This window comes from Leishmania braziliensis, chromosome 25 (assembly GCF_000002845.2).
Source record: "Leishmania braziliensis MHOM/BR/75/M2904 complete genome, chromosome 25".
Lineage (NCBI taxonomy): Eukaryota > Euglenozoa > Kinetoplastea > Trypanosomatida > Trypanosomatidae > Leishmania > Leishmania braziliensis.
Window position 1 is genome coordinate 445,950 of NC_009317.2, and position 16,962 is coordinate 462,911.

Genomic DNA, 16,962 nt, shown 5'->3' on the forward strand with positions numbered 1-16,962 from the left:
AAAGAGAGAGGGGAAGGAGCAACAGCAAGCAAACCAGAAGACGAGAAGCGAGAGCGGAGGGGAGGGGGAGAGGGAAAAGAGGGGGATGCTGTGTTACGTCTTGTGTTAGCCCAAATCGTCGAGGCGCATCTTGGTTGGATCACGACGCTTCTTATACGGGGCCACCGCCGCCCATATCAGCGCCACCAACGACATGCCCAATAAGCAAAACTGCGCCCACCTAATAAACACACCAATGCCGCGCAGATGCATCACGAAGACGTTGAGAAGGCCGTTGATGGCGGTCAGAGTGGCGTAGTCCTGGAAGGATTGGACGGCAAAGAAGATGACCGCGTAGGAGGTGATCAGGAGAAGGCTCACGTTGAACAGAAAGGCGTTCACGAGGGTGTCATGCTTCTTCATTGGATGGATCTGAAAAAAGACGAGGCGCAGGCCCAGTGCTATCTGCCCCTGGAACGTGGACCACATGAGGTAAAAGACAAAGATGCCGTAGGCGCATACCCCGCACAACGCGAAGGCGTCGTTCAGGCGAATCAGCAACGTGTTGAGAAGCGGGTCTGCGTTGAAGGTGTTGTAGACAAAAATCTGCAAACACCACATCATCGCTGTGGCGAGGCACAGGATCCCTAACGCCAACTTTCCATACACAATGAAGGGCGAGCCACCGGCATTCGTGTATGCCCAGATGAGCTGATCCTGCCGTGCTTCCAGGAAGTACACCTCGTTGCGCATGATATTGATCTTGTTCTTCGTGGAGCGCGCCATTTTGCCGCGGCTTTCACGCTGCAGCTCCATGCACATCGCCAGCATTACGTCCGCCTTGGCCAGAACAATGGCCATCTCCTCTGCAAACAGGCTCGCGCTAATGGCCTTGGTGCGCGACTTGAAGCCGCGAATGAGGCCAATGGGGTACGCAATGAGGCCGGCACCGCCGTAGAAGAAGAAGAAGATCCACCCAAAGAAGCAGAGCATGCCGATGCAGTACGTGTAGATGCTGACAGCGATGGTGATGGTTGATTTGGTCGACTCGCCCACGTAGCTGATGGCAGTGCTGTTGGGTAAGACCATCTGCGGCATACCCTTGTAGGTCTGAAATGTAATGTCCGCGAAGCCCTTGTAGTAGTAGCAGAGGCCGACGATAAGGGCGAACAGGGCGACGATGATAAGGGTGGAGATGAAGCCGTGCGCGATCTGCATTCCAATGCGCGGTTTGTCTGGGTCATACGCCTCATAGAAAAACATGAAGAAGGGGCATATCACGACCGCCATGGCAGCCATCATCCACAGCACAATTTTCCACATCAGTGGAGTATTGATCGTTTGGTTGTACTTGTTCACCAGAGTAGGGTCTGGCGAGTTGGCCACATCGAAGGGAACGAGGAAGACGCTGCCCAGAGCCAGAATGAGTCCAAGACCTGCGACGGCCTTCGGCACATAGTCCCAGCCCGAGTCCTCCTCTGACTGAAAGTAGATGATGATGTAGACGGTGAGGCCGATGCAGATCAGCGACACCAGGATGATCAGAACAATCAGCCACCAGTTGAGCATTATGATGGGAAGAGAGAGAGGGGGGGTTGGTGAAGAAAATGGTGTGGAAAAGGGGGAGAAAGAGCCACAGCCCTCTGGGTGAAGATCTGGAAATAAAAACACAAACGCGTGTGCGCGCAGTGTGCAAGCCGCGAAATGTGGGGAAAGAAGCAGCGAAAGAAAGCCAGACGGCAAGAACGTCAACCCCGACAGCTGCTACTGTAAATCAGTCTCTCTCTCTCTCTCTCTCTCTCTCTCTCTCTGTGTGTGTGTCTGTGCACGAGTGCAAAGACGCAGCAAGCAAAGACCAGAGAAAAGAGAGAGGAGACAAGGCAAAGGACGGAAAAAAAAATGTTGCGCCTTCTCGTGGGCAAACACACACGCACCGGCAGCGGCACCAGGTACAGAGACCTAAGCGATGCTGTCGCCGCAGCACGCGAGACGACACAAACACGACAGCAAAGTAAAGCCGCACAGTCAGACAAGCAAAGTGGCCGGGGAGGAACAATAGCAAGCGAAAAGAGGAAAGGAAACCCAAATAAAGCAGCTCAAATTAGTTGATGGAGAGTGAAGTAAACAGCAGGCACAGCCCACACGCGCACCCATACAGAGGTGAAGCTCATTGCAGGCAATAGCGGCGTTGAGTATCGAGGGGAGGGAAGAAGGGAAAAAGGAGTGAGGTGAGGAGAAGTGGAAGGATAGAGCGAAGAGAGAGATGCAAGCCCATCATCGAGAAGAGTTGCGCAAGGGAAGGATGGACAGTTGCAAGAAGGCGAGTGAGGAGGGGGACGGCGAGTCTCAGATGTGCAGTGATGGTGGACGGGCCAACACAACAGGGCAAGCACGCAGCTGCCTTGCTGCAGAGCCTTCTCCTTCGCTTGATCACTTAATGGACACAACTGCCACGTCCCCCGCGTAAGACACCTCACGCCCCTCTTTTCCGCGCCATTACACCACAAACATCGGTGATGAGGCAAGGGGGCAAACGGGGGGGGGAGGGGCGTTCTCGAAGAAAAAGAGAGGGGCGGCCTTTAGCGCCCACTCGAGCCATGCACAGAGAGAGAGACGCACATGGAGGCATGCGATGCGCACTGGGCCCCAGTGCTGCGCAAGTATGCGGCCTCCTCCCGTTTGGCTCCCTCTCTCTTTCTCTGTCCTATTCGTCCCCCCCCCCCACACTCCCCACCCACCCGCACCATGGCTGGCTGCTCGGTTGGTTTGCCCATTAACGTCAAGGGACAACTCACACATGACAGAACGGAAACATCTCCCTTTTCTTTTACGTGTGTTCGCACATCTCTACACACTACAGCCCACAGCAAAGCACACAACACACACACACCACCACCACCATCCACACGCGCACTTCTCCACAGACACGTGCCGTGCAGCTCCCCACCGTCACCACGGACCTGCTCAGCCTCATGGCACACACGGCCGATACACGCCCACCTATGCGTGTGCGTACGCTTACGTAGGCCTTTGTTGCTACTGCGATGAGCATCGAAGGGGGCAGGAAAAGAGGCGTGGGGGAGAGGGAGGGTGTACGTGCGTGTGCGTGTGTGCGGGGAGGGGAGAGGGGATATGGGTGTGTGTTTCCTTCGCGTGTGCTCGTCTCACTACCACTACAACTCTAAAACCAAAACAGTAGAACGACAGAGACAACAGCGCAAACACCAGAGGGGTGTCATTCGAGTGCAAAACATAATGGCAGCGCGGCACGGACGGCGATGAGCATCGGTGTGCACTGCCACTAACACCCACACGCGTACAGGCCGCCCACCCGTATCCTCCCACTCTCCCAAAACCACCGCCTTTCACTCAAGTAAACGTCCGCTAAAAATTAAAGAACGGAAACGAGAGAGAGAAGAAACAAAACACAAGCGTCTCTCTCTCTCGGCCGGCTCATCTTCTCCCTGCTGTCCCCCTTCGCCAGTCCCTCCCTGCGCACCACTGCGAGAAGAATACGAGATTAATCCGATCGTTACGCTTCGAGACACACGACGACCACGCCAACGCCATCCGAGAGCAACGGCAGGGGGAGAACAGACTAAGCGAGCAAACCGCGCGCACAAGGGAAGCCCCACACCCCTCCCCTACCCCCCCTCCCGCTCGTCTCTGCCTGTGGGCGGAACCACACGTGAAAGCACGAGATGGCCCGTGCACCCCCACGTGGGACCCTCCGCAAGAGCCAGGCATCGCCATTAATCATACGCCCGCGCATGTCTGTCCTGCACTGTTGCCGGCCTACTGCGAGTCCGAGGTGCTCGAGGCCTGGCGCGCGCGACGCTGCTTCTCCATCGCCGCAGCCTCCTCCGCCATCGCCTTCGCCTTCTCCAGCACAGACTTGATGCCGCCAACCATGTAGAACGCCATCTCCGGGATCTGGTCGTACGACCCCATCAGCAGGCCAGAGAACGACTCCACCGTGTCGCTCAGCTGCACGTAGTGGCCCGTCATGCCGGTGAACACCTCCGCAACCTGGAACGGCTGCGACAGGAACCGCGTCACCTTGCGCGCGCGGTCCACCACGACCTTGTCCTCCTCGCTCAGCTCGTCGATGCCAAGCACCGCAATGATGTCCTGCAGCTCCTTGTACTTGGTCAGCATCTGGACGATATCCTGTGCAACGTTGTAATGGTCCACGTCGATCACATCGGGGTCCATGATGCGCGACGCGCACTCCAGCGGGTTCACGGCAGGGTAGATGCCCGACTCCGCCACCGCACGGTCCAGCACAGTCGTCGCGTCCAGGTGCGAGAACGTCGTCGCGGGCGCGGGGTCCGTGATATCATCCGCAGGCACGTACACAGCCTGCACAGACGTAATCGATCCCTTCGTCGTCGACGTAATGCGCTCCTGCAGCATGCCAAGATCCTCCGCAAGCGTTGGCTGGTAACCCACGGCGGCCGGGATGCGGCCCAGCAGCGCAGACACCTCGGAGTTCGCCTGCGTGAAGCGGAAGATGTTGTCGATGAACAGCAGCACGTTCTGGCCCTCCACGTCGCGGAAGTACTCGGCCATCGTCAGCGCAGACTGCGCAACGCGCGCGCGCGCGCCCGGGGGCTCGTTCATCTGCCCGTACACAAGCACGCACTTCGACTCGCCCTTCAGGTCAATCACCTTCGACTGCATCATCTCCAGGTACAGGTCAGTGCCCTCGCGCGTGCGCTCGCCAACGCCAGCGAACACGGAGAAGCCGCCGTGCCCCTTCGCGACGTTGTTGATCAGCTCCATGATGATCACAGTCTTGCCCACACCGGCACCGCCGAACAGGCCGATCTTGCCGCCCTTGCAGTAGGGCAGAATCAGGTCGATCACCTTGATGCCGGTCGTCAGGATCGTGTCCTCCGCAGCCTGGTCCGCCAGCTTCGGCGCCTCGGCGTGGATCGCCATGCGCATCTTCTCGCACACGGGGCCGCGGTGGTCAATCGCGTCGCCCAGCACGTTGAAGATGCGGCCCAGCGTCTCGCGGCCCACCGGCACGGAGATGTTGCCGCCGGTCGACACAACCTTCGACTTCAGCTTCAGCAGGTCCGTCGTCTGCATCGCAATGCAGCGGCCGGTGTTCGCATCCAAGTGCTGCACGATCTCCAGCGTCAGCGGCTCATCGCGGCCGAGGTCCTCCGTCACGTCCAGCGCCGTCAGCACCGGCGGCACGCCCTCCATGAAGTGCACGTCCACCACGGCACCAATGACCTGCGACACGTAGCCGACGCGGCCCTTGTGCTCCGCAGGCTTCGAAACAGAGGCCGCCGCCGCCGACGCAGCGCGCACCCCAGTGGCGCGGCGGATCACCGCAGACTGCACACGAGACAACATGGCTGTACTGCTGAGGTGTGCTGAGTAGGGAAGCTAGTAGGGAGTGAGGAAATCACACACAGGCAATCACAGCACGAGAGGAGATAGGCGAGTGCGGCGTTAGAACCAAGGGAGAGTTAGAGAAACTGAAAGTAGGAAAGGGACCTGTCGAGTAGGCTTATGCGCGGATATGTAGGGGCTTACGATGTGGGTCTGAAGTGCGTTGGCGAGCCCAATGCACGGATGCGCCCAGGAAGGGAAGGCGTAACGGGAAAGAGGGAACGAGAGAGAGAGAGAGAGACAGAGAGTCAGTTCGAGTTGTAGTGTTGGTAGTCGAGTGAGGGGTAGTGGAACAAGCGGAGAGGACGGGGGTGAGGGTGGGCCGCATTGGCGGCGTCATTGTGCGCGCGCACGTAGTAAAGATCAGCTGCTCGAGGGTGTGAGATGGTGGGATGGCAACACCGTATCTGGCCTGGAGGTGAGCATATTTGCTTGCACAGAGAGAGAAATCGATGCACAGGCAGCAGAAGGCAGAATGAAGCCGCGTTCAATGCGTTGGCGTACCTGCGCATCGGTGTGCGTGTGAGTGAGGGAGTGAGTACAGCGATGCGCGTAGGAGGCAGAGGCTGAACGGTCTTCTTCCCCCCACCCGCCCTCCCAGAGAAGCAGTGCCATGAGGAGCCCAGCGCCAGTTTTCGCTCAGTGTTTTTGTGTGCTTTGAATAAAAGAAATCACAATGCCACAAAGGAGTCAAAAGTGAAGAGAGAGAAAGAGAGAAAAAATACCGCGCGTGTGTGCGTGCGTGTGCGAGTGCGCTGTATCGAGAGCGCACACACACACACACACAGTCCCGCGACTGCCTGAAGCGCACACGAAGGGGGGAGTGAACATCAAGGCAGAGAGCACAAGTAGAGAGAAAGATAAAGACGTGGCGGAGGAGACGCAGCAAGAGTTGACTCGCATGTCTTTGCGCTTCTCTTTTATGTTCTGCTTTTCCGATGTACAGGCACGCGCACAGGTGCACCGGCTTCTTCCCCATATGCCATACCCTTTTACTCGGAAGCCGGAGCAGCGGCGGCCGTCTCAGCCGGAGCAGCCTGCACGATACGCGTGTACACGCGGGTCTTGCTGGAGCACGACACCAGGCGGATGAGCTTTTCGCGGCACAACTGCTTGAGGCCAGAGGCAGCGATGGAGACGGCGATCTTGAGGCGGTCAGAGATGATCGAGGGGGTGATGAGCTTGTACTTGGGCACCTCGCTGCGGAGCTTGTCGTACGTCTCCTTGTCGAACATCACGGCGTTCTGTAGAGCCTCACGGGACTGGCCCTTGCTCCACTTCTTCGTGGTCTTCTTCGCGCCCTTGTTGGCGGCCTCCATCTTGGCCTTCTTCGTCTGACCAGCCTTCGGCGGCATGATTGCGTTGAGGGGGCAGGTGAAGTACGAAGGGGGAGAGGCACGGGTGGGTTTCACTCTTCTAACGGCAGAGGCAATGGAGGAGGGAAGGGGCACGTATGTGTGGGCGTATGTGTGTGTATGTGTGAAGGGGGACATGCAGTTCGCAGAGAGGGAAAGGGACGAGGACAGCAGCCGTGTGTGAAGAGAAAAGGGGAGTGCGAGGACACAGCGAGGATTACAGTAAAGAAGATGGCGGTAGAAGACAGGGAGGAGAGAAGGAAAGACGGCGGGGACAAGGATAGCAGACCATTCCGTGCATACGTGCACGGGTGCGCATCCAGTACCTCAGAAGGGCTCTGGTCGGGCCCACGAGCACACACACACACACACACACACACACACGTACACTGCAAAGTTGTGCTTCCTAATGGTTGATATGCGCCCTATGATGTGTGGAAAGAGAAAAAGAAGTGCCTCTCACTCGCGCTCAGCAGCGTCGTTCTTGCAGGTAGGATGCGATGGCGCCGCCCAAGCATGCCACAACTCGTGGGTTGACTGCATTGCCGATCAGCTTGTACACGGCACCGGAGGGTACCTGGCGGAGCACTGCGGCAGGAATAGCACCAGCATCAGCGCTTGACGGGATCTGTGTTGTGTCGTGGGGAAGAAGAAAACCATCCTCGATTCCTTGCAAGCGCGCGCACTCGCGTAACGCAAAGAAACGTAGTGGTGGAGGCGCTGGAGCCGGCATTGCCGACCCCTCTGGACCGCCAGCGCGTGCATCAGCGGCGTCACCCCCTGGCCTCAGCGACATCCCCTCCAGTAGCATCGCAGCGACCTCATCCTGAGTCAGCTCTGGTGATGAAGGCACAAACTCTGAGTAGAGCTGATAACTCGTGCGGTAGCTGCCCAGCAGGGTGCGAGCCCGCCCCTGCAGGTCACACAGCCTCCACAGCGGGTTCTGCCGGTACGTGCGACTGCGCCGTACGGCCTCCCATTGTGCGTGGGTCAGCTGAAGGTCGCTGTGTGCTGAGCTTGGGGAAGGACTCTTCGCCCCGCCTGACGTGCCAGTTGGCTCATCCCGCATTGAGCGACTTTGTGGTGCTAAGCGCGACGCGTTAACAGTGGAGGGGTGCACGAGCAACTCCTGGACACTGCGGTATGGGGAGTCAAGAGAAGCCACCTTGATTCGCTGAAGGGCATCAGTGATCACTCGGGCGGCAGTTGCGCGTGCCTCCCCATCGTCAGCACGAGGCAGGGTGAACGGAGAGAGGGAATAGCCAAGGGATGCCTCACGGACCGGCACCAGAGCTGAGGCAACCTTGAAACCGAAGAAGTACACCCGTTTGCGTGTCTGCGGTGTTAGGGCACCGCCATCCACGACCACGTACTGCACTTCGTACTCCACGGCGACATCCTCAACGGTTGGCGCGGCCAAGGACGACGTCGGGTGGCGGAGTCGGGCAAGGATCTCAGCGAGCTGCGCGCCAGCCTCGACCTCGATAAGATGATCCACATTCTCCAGCAAGAACGCTGTCGGCTGAGTGGCGGCCACCACCCGCACCACCTCATAGAACAACCACCCCTTCTCTGCGTGCAACCCTGCAGCGTCGCCAGCCTTCGCGAAGCTCTGGCATGGAAAGCCGCCGGTGAGCACGTCGTGCGTGGGAAAGAAGGCGTTAGGAATCTCGGTGATATTGCCGACGAGGGGCGGCACAGAACACGCAGTGGCATCAAGAGAGCTTCCCTCTGTCTCGGCATGTTGGCAAGCTACTGCGGAAGCGGCAGCCGTCAATCTAGTCCCGCTGCTGCTACTGCTGCTTGGAGTGAGTGAGCCTCCGGTGTCCTCTCGGGGACCGTTCAGCGTCGCGTTAGGCAGCTGCAGCGCGGCTGGGCAATCGTGCAAACAGCGGTGGTTGAGTGCGTAGACGATCTGCGCAGGAGGCGCAAAATCGACAGCGAAAGCAGCACGACCACCGACACGCTCCAGACCACTGCGGAACATGCCGATGCCGCAAAACAACTCGGAGAAGGTGAATAACGGCGCGCAGGCGGCGTCGGAGTCTTGAGAGAGACCAACCGGTGGAGAACTACTGGGTTGAAGGTGGGCGGCTGCTAGCAATGGCGTGGCCCCTTGCAGTGATGGCGGTGGACACGTGCTGTCGCTGGCAACCTCATCACATTGGGCGAGGCGATGATGGCGCTGCAGCAATGCTGTGCGCCGCATCGCTGCAAGTGCAGATGGCATCTCTGCTAGCACTGGGCAGCACACGCGGTGAAACCGCCGGATACCCCGGATGTAAGCCACTGGCACAGAGGATTCCATCCACTCGTTTCCGCCACAACCGTCGGTTCCGGTGCTGCTGCCGCCATTCGATCCACCCGGGGAGAGAAGTTCGCGAAGCTCTGCCTCCGCAAACGCGCCGACTACGTGTACCGCCATGTACGGTGGCCATCGTGCCCCTGCACGTTCATCATAAGGGACGCGCAGCAGCGAAAGGAACTCCTCACCTTGGACAGAGTCGCACGCTGTGATAATCACACACCGTTCACTCGTCGCCCCTGAGCCAGCTGCGCGCATACTCGTCGAATGCAGCTTGGACGTGGAGAAGCTTGTGAGCAGAGGTATAGTGATGCCATCGCTGCCAGAAAGTCCCCTCCTCTTCCCTGCTTGAGTGGACATCTCAAACTCCGCTGCTTCGGCCTCGGTTGTCTCACGAAGATACATCAACGTCCCCCTCAGGCCGCACGCCGCCTCCACATTAGCGCTGCCTGCCTGAGCTTCTTTTCTGTTGACTGTGCCACCCCCATGCATTGCAGGCGCGCTCACCGGTAGCCTGATCCCCGGCGCCTCCGCCAACTCAGCAAAGTGCTCGCCGTCAAACTCAGTCACATTACGCCCTGGCTTTAGCCGTCGGGTCGCGCGCAGCCGCGCCACAAGAGGCGCCAGTTGTTGTTTGGAGCGGACCACAAAGATGCCAGCCGGGTACGAAGACGGGTAGGATGTCGGGGACGCCATCGCCAATGCAGCCACCCTCTAATGACCCCGCTTGTACGCATGTGAATGCGTGTAGACGATTATCACGTCATGGGGAGAGAGAGAGAGAGAGGATGGAAGAGAGGGTGCAACGGAGATGGAAACAAAGTAAAAACAAAGGAGAGGCAGCCAGAATATAGGGAAGAGTAGCAAGCAGAGACGTGCTGAGGAGAGGAAAGGGGAGCGCTGCAGCAGGTTGAGCAGACCGTGGTGCCACTCGGCCATACTCAGGGCTTTGATTGTGTTGGCGGGTGTGGGGGTGTCGACTCCCACGAAGGTGAGCAGAAGATACAGAGATGGCTACCGCGTCAGGGCGCCTCCTCGGGAGCGAGACGAGGATGGAATAGGCTAGGCACAACGAGAAAAACAAAGAGGTGAGTGATTGCCAAGCCTCTCCCGCCTGAAGATTTCTCCTTTTCCCTCCTATTGCCTCTGTCCTCCCGCCCCCCCCCTCCTTCCCCTCTTCCTCCTCTCAGAGTGTATGTGTCCCTATCGTAGGGATCCCACACGATCGTCGCTACAGCTCAACTGCACGGATACTCCACACGCCTCTACACACATCGATGTGTGTATATCGCTGTACATGTTCGTTTCCCTCGCTTACAGGGGGAGAGGAAGGGGGAGGCACACACACTCACACGCAGACGCCATCATCGTCATCCTCACTAGTGTTCGTCCTCTGCCGCTTTAGTCGTTGTGCGAGTTAGCGAGAACTCGCTGAAGAAAAGAGTGAAGTTAAGAGCACAGTGAGAAGGCCGTGTTACGCGAGGAAGGAAGGAAGGAAGCGGTGGTGCGTGGAGAGAAGAAAGCCGTGAGAGGAGTGCTGACGGTACCTGGCTCCCTCCACCACCCACCCACCCACCCACCCCACACACGCACGCACGCACACACCTCGCCCGTCTCCCTGCATCGTCATTATCGGCTTCGCCCACATCGCACACACATCAAACATGCACTTATAAAAGCGCGCCCACACGTGCACGTCAGCCTTGTCCAGCTCTGCGTACTCTGGTGGCGCGCACCTTTAGTTGCCGAAGCGGCGTACCTTCCAGCAGAGGGGAAGAGCCTCAAGGGTCTTTTCGAGGTTGCGCTCCAGCACCAATACCTCTGTGCCATCCTTTACGAGGAAGGCAGCCTCCACATTCATGCGGCGCACCATGTGCCAGCTGTCACCCGTAGCAATAAGGAGACCACGGCTGAAGTAGCCAAGGTACTTGTACGAGGAGGCAGCGGCTGAGGAAGTGACCGTGGTGCTGTTGTTTGACGAAGACGCTGCAATGCGGGCAATCCAGCGCACATCATGTGGTAGCGTCGCCGACAGTGGTGTGGTGGCCGCCGAGGACGAGTGCAGCGTCGGGCCAACAACGTACCGCTGCTGCACTGCCGACAAGCCAACCAGAGCCTCGCACGAGGTTGCCTTTGCCAGCGCTGACGAGGCTAGCGCCTCCGCCTTCGCCCTCTTCAGCGCCCGCTCAGCGCCACCGTGACTGCCGCCCTTGGCCTTCGCGTTCGAGGCATCCTGCAGCAGCGGCAACTCCTGAGCGAGTTCGTACACGTCATCCAGATCGGCGACCAGGGAGTCCGCGTCAGGGGTGCCATCTGCCATAAGACGCATGCGGCAGCTGCCACGATGGCCATAGATGACAAGCTCCTCGCCCTCTGTTGCGTCAACTATCGAGCCGCTTCTGCGGTTCCTCGCAAGAGGAGCGGCAGCTGCTGGACGGCATAGTACCCGGTAGAGACCCAGCGAGTCACCAGGGAGAAGCCTTCCACGCACCTGCACGGGGGTGTGCACCACCGGGTACCCGTCAGTGAGGGCAACAAAGGTGACGCTCTTATCGTAGAGGATGTAGAGTCGCTGTGGCGCCGGCGACAAGGCAGATGTGTCAGTGGCGGCCTCTTGACTTGCATCCGCACTCATCTCTTCTGCCGACCCCACAGCAACAGCGGTACCCGACCAGCAGACGTCCACAACACCGCTGCGCGCCGACAGCTCCAGCACTGCCTCCAGCCTCGACACAGACATCGCTGCATGTGCGCGCCACACCACCTTCAACAGCCCAACGCGCTCCTCTGTGCTGAAGACGATGTAGTTCAGCTGGCGATCGCACCACAGGCCGGAGAGGTGAAAGCGGCCATCAAGACGGTGACCAAAGAAAGGCACCCAGTGACGAGCAGCGCCGTCCATGTGGAAAGCCTCGATGGTGTCGAAGCGGGATTGCAAGAGAAGCTCGCGATCGGCTGCGTAGGCGAACTGCTGCGTCGTGACCGTCACGTACATCGCCGGCGACGTGAACAGCTGCCCTGTCGGCGCGTACATGATCGTGCCGTCGCGCGACGCAGACAATATTAACTGATGACGCGGCAGCAGCGCCAGCTGGCTCGCCTCGTGATAGTGCGTGCGCCGCTTCACCTCGGCGGGGTACCAGTCCCCCTTCTCGTTGCAGCGGTAGCACCGAAGGCTCTCGTGCCAGCCGGACGCGTAAACAACAGCGTCGTTCTTAACCGCCAGCGTCGACACTGGTCCCTTGTGCTGCGAGAACGTTTGAAAGACGTGTCCGTGCGCGGCATCGAGCAGCACAACGTCGCCCATAGACGTCCCAACGACAACACAGGGGCGCTGCACCCCACCGACTACGGCACAGCTGAGTGCGATACCCTTCGCCAGCCTTGTAGTCCACATAGACTCATGCTCGGCCAAACCGCGTGCACGGTTGGGAGCGGCAGCCTCCTCCTCCTCCACGGCACCAGCACCGGCAGAGGACCCCTGCGGCGATACGTAGACAGGCAAGCGCCACGCGTGCACATTGCCGGCGTCGTCGGAGCCGACCGCCATGCGCAGCGACAGAGACGTCGTCACAGACAAGGCGCGGTCGGCACCGCTGATGCTGGGCACGACGCGCACCAGCTCCAGCTGCGGTGCGGCGCCATCTCGCTTACACGTGAGGCGCAGCTGCTGCCAGCTCCCGTCGGCCATGGCGGCGTAGATGCATGCAGGACTCACCACGTGCAAAGCCCAGATGGCTCCACCGCTGCGCTGATGCAGCGCAACAGGAACGAGCAGCTCTGCGTCATAGATGACAATCTGCCCAGACATCATGGAGGCGAGGAGAACATGGCGGGGCGCCGACGCTGCTCCGGGACTCGACGCCGAGGACGACGACGACAGCGGTGTCGGGACAGTCACGTACGCCAGTCCCGAAATGGTGCGGTGGGTCTGGCCGCCGGTGTGGCGGCGCTGCACAAACTGCGGGATGCCCTGAAAGAACGTCACAGTGTAGCGCACCAGCGAGCCGTTCTCACGAGCAGCGATGAGTTCTTGCTCTGAGGGGTGCACTGCGAGGCAGCGGATGCCGCTCACGTCCGGCGCGATTACTTTGGACTCCCGAATGAACCGCTCAACGAAGCGCGCGTCTGGCGAGGAGGTCGCCAATGTGGTCGCCAAGAAAGCCGCGCGGGCACGGCTGCGACGCTCACTGCGGCTTCGTGGGGACTTTGAGGACTTCACCGCTCCAGCAACTGCAGCGCCAACGATGGCGCCTACGTTCGCGCTGCCCGCGGCGGCAGCTGCTGGAGCTTCTTTGGCCGGTACCGTAGACGTCGGTGTGGTGTCCACAGAAATACTGCGGCCCTGAGCACCGCGAGCGCTTCTCTTCATGGAGTTTGCAGACTGCGGTGGCTGCAAGGAGGTTGTCCTCTCATGCGAGGCGGGCGATGGCGGCGAAGACAGATGCGCTGGAGATACGTGGGTGGTCGCCGCCGTTGCCGCTGCTGTGGCGCTGTTCGCCTTCGACCTTGAGACCGTCTCGCTTGGGCTCCGCTGGGTTGGGGAAGATGAGGAGGATCGTCGAGGAGTCTTACTGGAGGCCGGTGCTGGGCTGGTGGCGGGGGCTGGTGGAATCGCCTGGGGCGAGGCGCCGAACGAGCTCTCGCGCACCTGTTTGGGAGTGCTCTGGCTGCGCTCTCCCTCAGGTGTGCGGAGCTGCGGTTGAGGTAGTGACTCCTTCCGTTGCCGCTGTGGAGTAGAGGAGGAAGAGAGTGCCAGGTCTGCGTTGCCAACCGCGGAGCTCCTCTTGATTGATGTCGCCGAAGACTGCGGTTGCGGGCACAGGGTAGTCGGCGGCTTTACTAGGGAAGCAGCGGTACGCTTTGTGGGCATCTGCTCAACCGCGGGCGATGCAGCTGTGGTTGCAGCTGAGCGCTTCGTCTTCTTTGGAGGCATACGTTACTCGCAGAGGCACACCGGCAGCGGTGCTTTTCGTGTGTATATACGTATGAATGCGTGTGGAGGGGGGGGAGCGGGGAGGCAGAGAAGCACCTATGGAGACGAGGGTATTGGCGGTGCACTGTTGCTCAGAAGGAGAGTTACGAGATGAATGGCAAAGGACAATGGGTAATAGCGGAGGAGGAAGCTCAAACAGGATGCGCGCCACAGCGGGAGGAGCGGGGAGTTCTCGTTCAGGGCTAATCCATGTGAGAGTCTGTGAGCGTATGTACGGGTGCGTATACATCCGGGTGGGGTGTGTAAGCTGAGATACGCGAAGCCGCTTTACGTTCGTCAGGTTGAGCGTGGGCACCTGCACAAGCATTGGGGAGGTGGGACGCAAGAGAACAGTGCAGAGGGACGATGCGATAGGGCAGGGTCATGGGGGGGGGGGGGGGGGTGAGGAGGCAGGGCGACGAAGAGCGAGGAGAGCTGTTCATAAGCACAGAGACACACGCGCAGCCCTCTTCCTCTCAGCCGCACCCTGCCCTGCTCCTTATACATTTTGTTACACCGCAGCTCACCTTACCGCTGCCGTACTCACCCTTTTCCCACTGGGCCCGCGCGCAGCTTCTCCAAGAGATCGCGGCTGAAGAGCGGGATGTACGGGTGCCGCTGTGTGTTCCACGCCACGTCCACGTTCGTGGGCCGCGTCTCCGTCGAGGCGGTCGGATCGGCCCCTCTGCTCGGCGGCGCCAAAGACGAGTACATGGAGCACTCCTCGAGGGCACGCTGATAGGGGCTGGCGGAGAGCAGTGCGACGGATGGAAGCCGCCCTGCTGTTGGAACTGAGTTGGGCGTCAGCACCACGGCCAGATGCACGCACCACGCGGCCCCGTCACCACCGACGCTGTTGGAGTGTGTCTGCAGATGGAGGGCAACATCGCCCACGGCGCTGGCAAAGCTACGCTGGAACACCCGCAGCTCCCTGGTAAGATCCTCCTCGGCGGCTGCGTCGGTCGCCGACTCGAGGACGGCGTACCGAGCGAGTAATGCATCTGGGTCGGCGGCGTCTCCCACCACGGCAAACGCCGAAGCCAAGAGCGTGGCCGAGGTCATGAGACGCACCTGTCCGTAGCGCTGCACAACGCCGCGAATCCGGCGCCCGCCGCGCTCAAGATACGCTGTCACCTCACAACCCACTGTGGGGAGGTACAGCCACGGCTGCAGACAAATGGTCAGCCCCGAAGCCTTCGTGGTGGACGACGACGGCGACACGTTTGTTTGCGCCTTGTCGTCGGCACGAGTGCCCGACGGCGACGGCACCGAAGCATCGTTGATCGCCTCACTACACCGACGCAGTGCCTCTCGCACGCGGCGACTGCCGCACAACATCCGCACTACGTCACGCGCGCTGTGGCACCTGTTCAGCTGATTCATGTGATACCACAGGCGCTGCGTGTACAAATCGCGCTCCAGCGGCGTGGGTGCACCGTTCGCTGGGAGTGGGCACCGCTGACGGAGAAGCCGCCGGCCTTCCTCGGACTCGACACTCCAGTCCCACGGCGCCCCACCAGGACAGCCCAGTCGCGGAAAGAACGCCGTTGATTCGCCACCTGCGGTGACAACAGTAGCAGCCCGCTGTGACTGAAGGGCATCGTCGATGCGCTGAAGAAGGGTCTGGTAGGTGGGATGAGCCTCCAGTGACTCAAACGCTGGCAAAGAAGTGCAAGACGGCGCTTCGCACGCGAGTCGGTTCAGCATCTCCATCTCCTCCGCCGATACTGGCACGTACGTGCAGTTTTTCATGATCATGGGAACCGGTGTTAAGGCTGCCCTCGAGGCCTCCACGGAGGAGAGCAGATGCCGCACGGTTGCCTGCTGCTCGCTTGTCAGATGAGCGCTGACGTCGACGTCCTCGACGCGTGGTCGCTTGCGAACCGTCCTCTGCGTCGCGTTCTTGTGCAACTTCAAGCATGAAACCCCGAAGTAACAATCCTCGCCTGCCAGCGTTCGCGCACACCACTTGGCCACCGCGCGGCCGCGATACACAAGCTCCAGGCCACGGGTATCGGCGAGCTCTTCCTTGCGCACCTCCTCGCCTTCCACTATCAGGTACGGGTTGTAGACGGGCTCCGGTGGGCATGGCTTCTCCTTTTCTATGATGCGCAGGCGCAGCGGCGGGTACTTGCGCCCCGGCTGTTCAGGGGTAATATCCGCCTTACATGCGGCCAATGCCTCCCTCTCGGAAGCGTACAGTGCCAGTGCGTATCCCTTCGACTCGAGATGCATGACAAGCATCACTCCAGACGAGTGCTCCACTAGCAGGCGGCGCAGGCGCTCATAGCGAAGGTCGAACTTCGAGGTCACCGCAGCGGACTTAGTGGTGGCGACGCCATTGCTGCTCTTATCACCTTTGACGATTGGCTCCAGCAGGAAGTCTGGGATGCCGCTGATGAAGACAAAGGTCCGCATCCTGGGTGTGCTTGGGGGAGGGAGGGGGCAGAGGGGAAGGAGGAGGGTACACCGGGGACTCCTTGGACTTACCTATCCCACTGTTGTGCGCTACTCTCTCTCTCCCAGTCTTTTATGCTCACCCAATGTGTGCAGGGAGTGAGCAGAAGGGTGCAGGGGGGCAGTGTGACGCTGTGCAAGAGAAAGGGGAGGCGGAAAGGGCAAATGGGAACGAGAAGGTTAAAATGATGGCCGTCGCAGAAAACAAAACAAAAAGTTGGGGAAGAGGGAAAAAACGCAGGGGCGTGGTGGGTGCGCATACTTCATGCCCGCTAAAGGCCTTTCCGCAAGCGCCATCAGCACACACGCACACACACGCAAGTGAAGCCGCAGATCACAATAATAGCGCGTCGGTCTTGCATTGATGTCGGACTGTTGCCTGTCAGTCAGTTGGCTTGTTGAGGTCACCGTGCTTATCGGTGTCTCTAGGAGGCCATCGTCTGCTCGTGTCCTCAACGCACACCCGTCCACAAAGAAGAGAA

At 59.9% G+C, this 16,962-nt stretch overlaps 6 protein-coding genes across 6 annotated transcripts; all 6 read right to left on the reverse strand.

Annotated features, from left to right (window-relative positions):
* Positions 1-105: 105 nt before the first annotated feature.
* Positions 106-1,548, reverse strand: LBRM_25_1140 (conserved hypothetical protein; the record flags this gene model as incomplete). The annotated part of the gene is made up of 1 exon (XM_001565568.1): positions 106-1,548. The coding sequence occupies one exon, from the start codon at positions 1,546-1,548 to the stop codon at positions 106-108; it is 1,443 nt and encodes a 480-aa protein (XP_001565618.1).
* Positions 1,549-3,774: 2,226 nt separating this feature from the next.
* Positions 3,775-5,349, reverse strand: LBRM_25_1150 (putative ATPase beta subunit; the record flags this gene model as incomplete). The annotated part of the gene is made up of 1 exon (XM_001565569.1): positions 3,775-5,349. The coding sequence occupies one exon, from the start codon at positions 5,347-5,349 to the stop codon at positions 3,775-3,777; it is 1,575 nt and encodes a 524-aa protein (XP_001565619.1).
* A 1,031-nt stretch (positions 5,350-6,380) lies between these two features.
* Positions 6,381-6,743, reverse strand: LBRM_25_1160 (ribosomal protein S25; the record flags this gene model as incomplete). Its single annotated transcript, XM_001565570.1, has 1 exon — positions 6,381-6,743. One exon carries the CDS (start codon positions 6,741-6,743, stop codon positions 6,381-6,383), a length of 363 nt encoding a protein of 120 aa, XP_001565620.1.
* Positions 6,744-7,212: 469 nt separating this feature from the next.
* LBRM_25_1170 (modification methylase-like protein) lies at positions 7,213-9,744 on the reverse strand (the record flags this gene model as incomplete). The annotated part of the gene is made up of 1 exon (XM_001565571.2): positions 7,213-9,744. One exon carries the CDS (start codon positions 9,742-9,744, stop codon positions 7,213-7,215), a length of 2,532 nt encoding a protein of 843 aa, XP_001565621.2.
* Positions 9,745-10,786: 1,042 nt separating this feature from the next.
* LBRM_25_1180 (conserved hypothetical protein) lies at positions 10,787-13,921 on the reverse strand (the record flags this gene model as incomplete). The annotated part of the gene is made up of 1 exon (XM_001565572.1): positions 10,787-13,921. The coding sequence occupies one exon, from the start codon at positions 13,919-13,921 to the stop codon at positions 10,787-10,789; it is 3,135 nt and encodes a 1,044-aa protein (XP_001565622.1).
* Positions 13,922-14,566: 645 nt separating this feature from the next.
* Positions 14,567-16,441, reverse strand: LBRM_25_1190 (conserved hypothetical protein; the record flags this gene model as incomplete). The annotated part of the gene is made up of 1 exon (XM_001565573.1): positions 14,567-16,441. One exon carries the CDS (start codon positions 16,439-16,441, stop codon positions 14,567-14,569), a length of 1,875 nt encoding a protein of 624 aa, XP_001565623.1.
* Between the last annotated feature and the right edge of the window lie 521 nt (positions 16,442-16,962).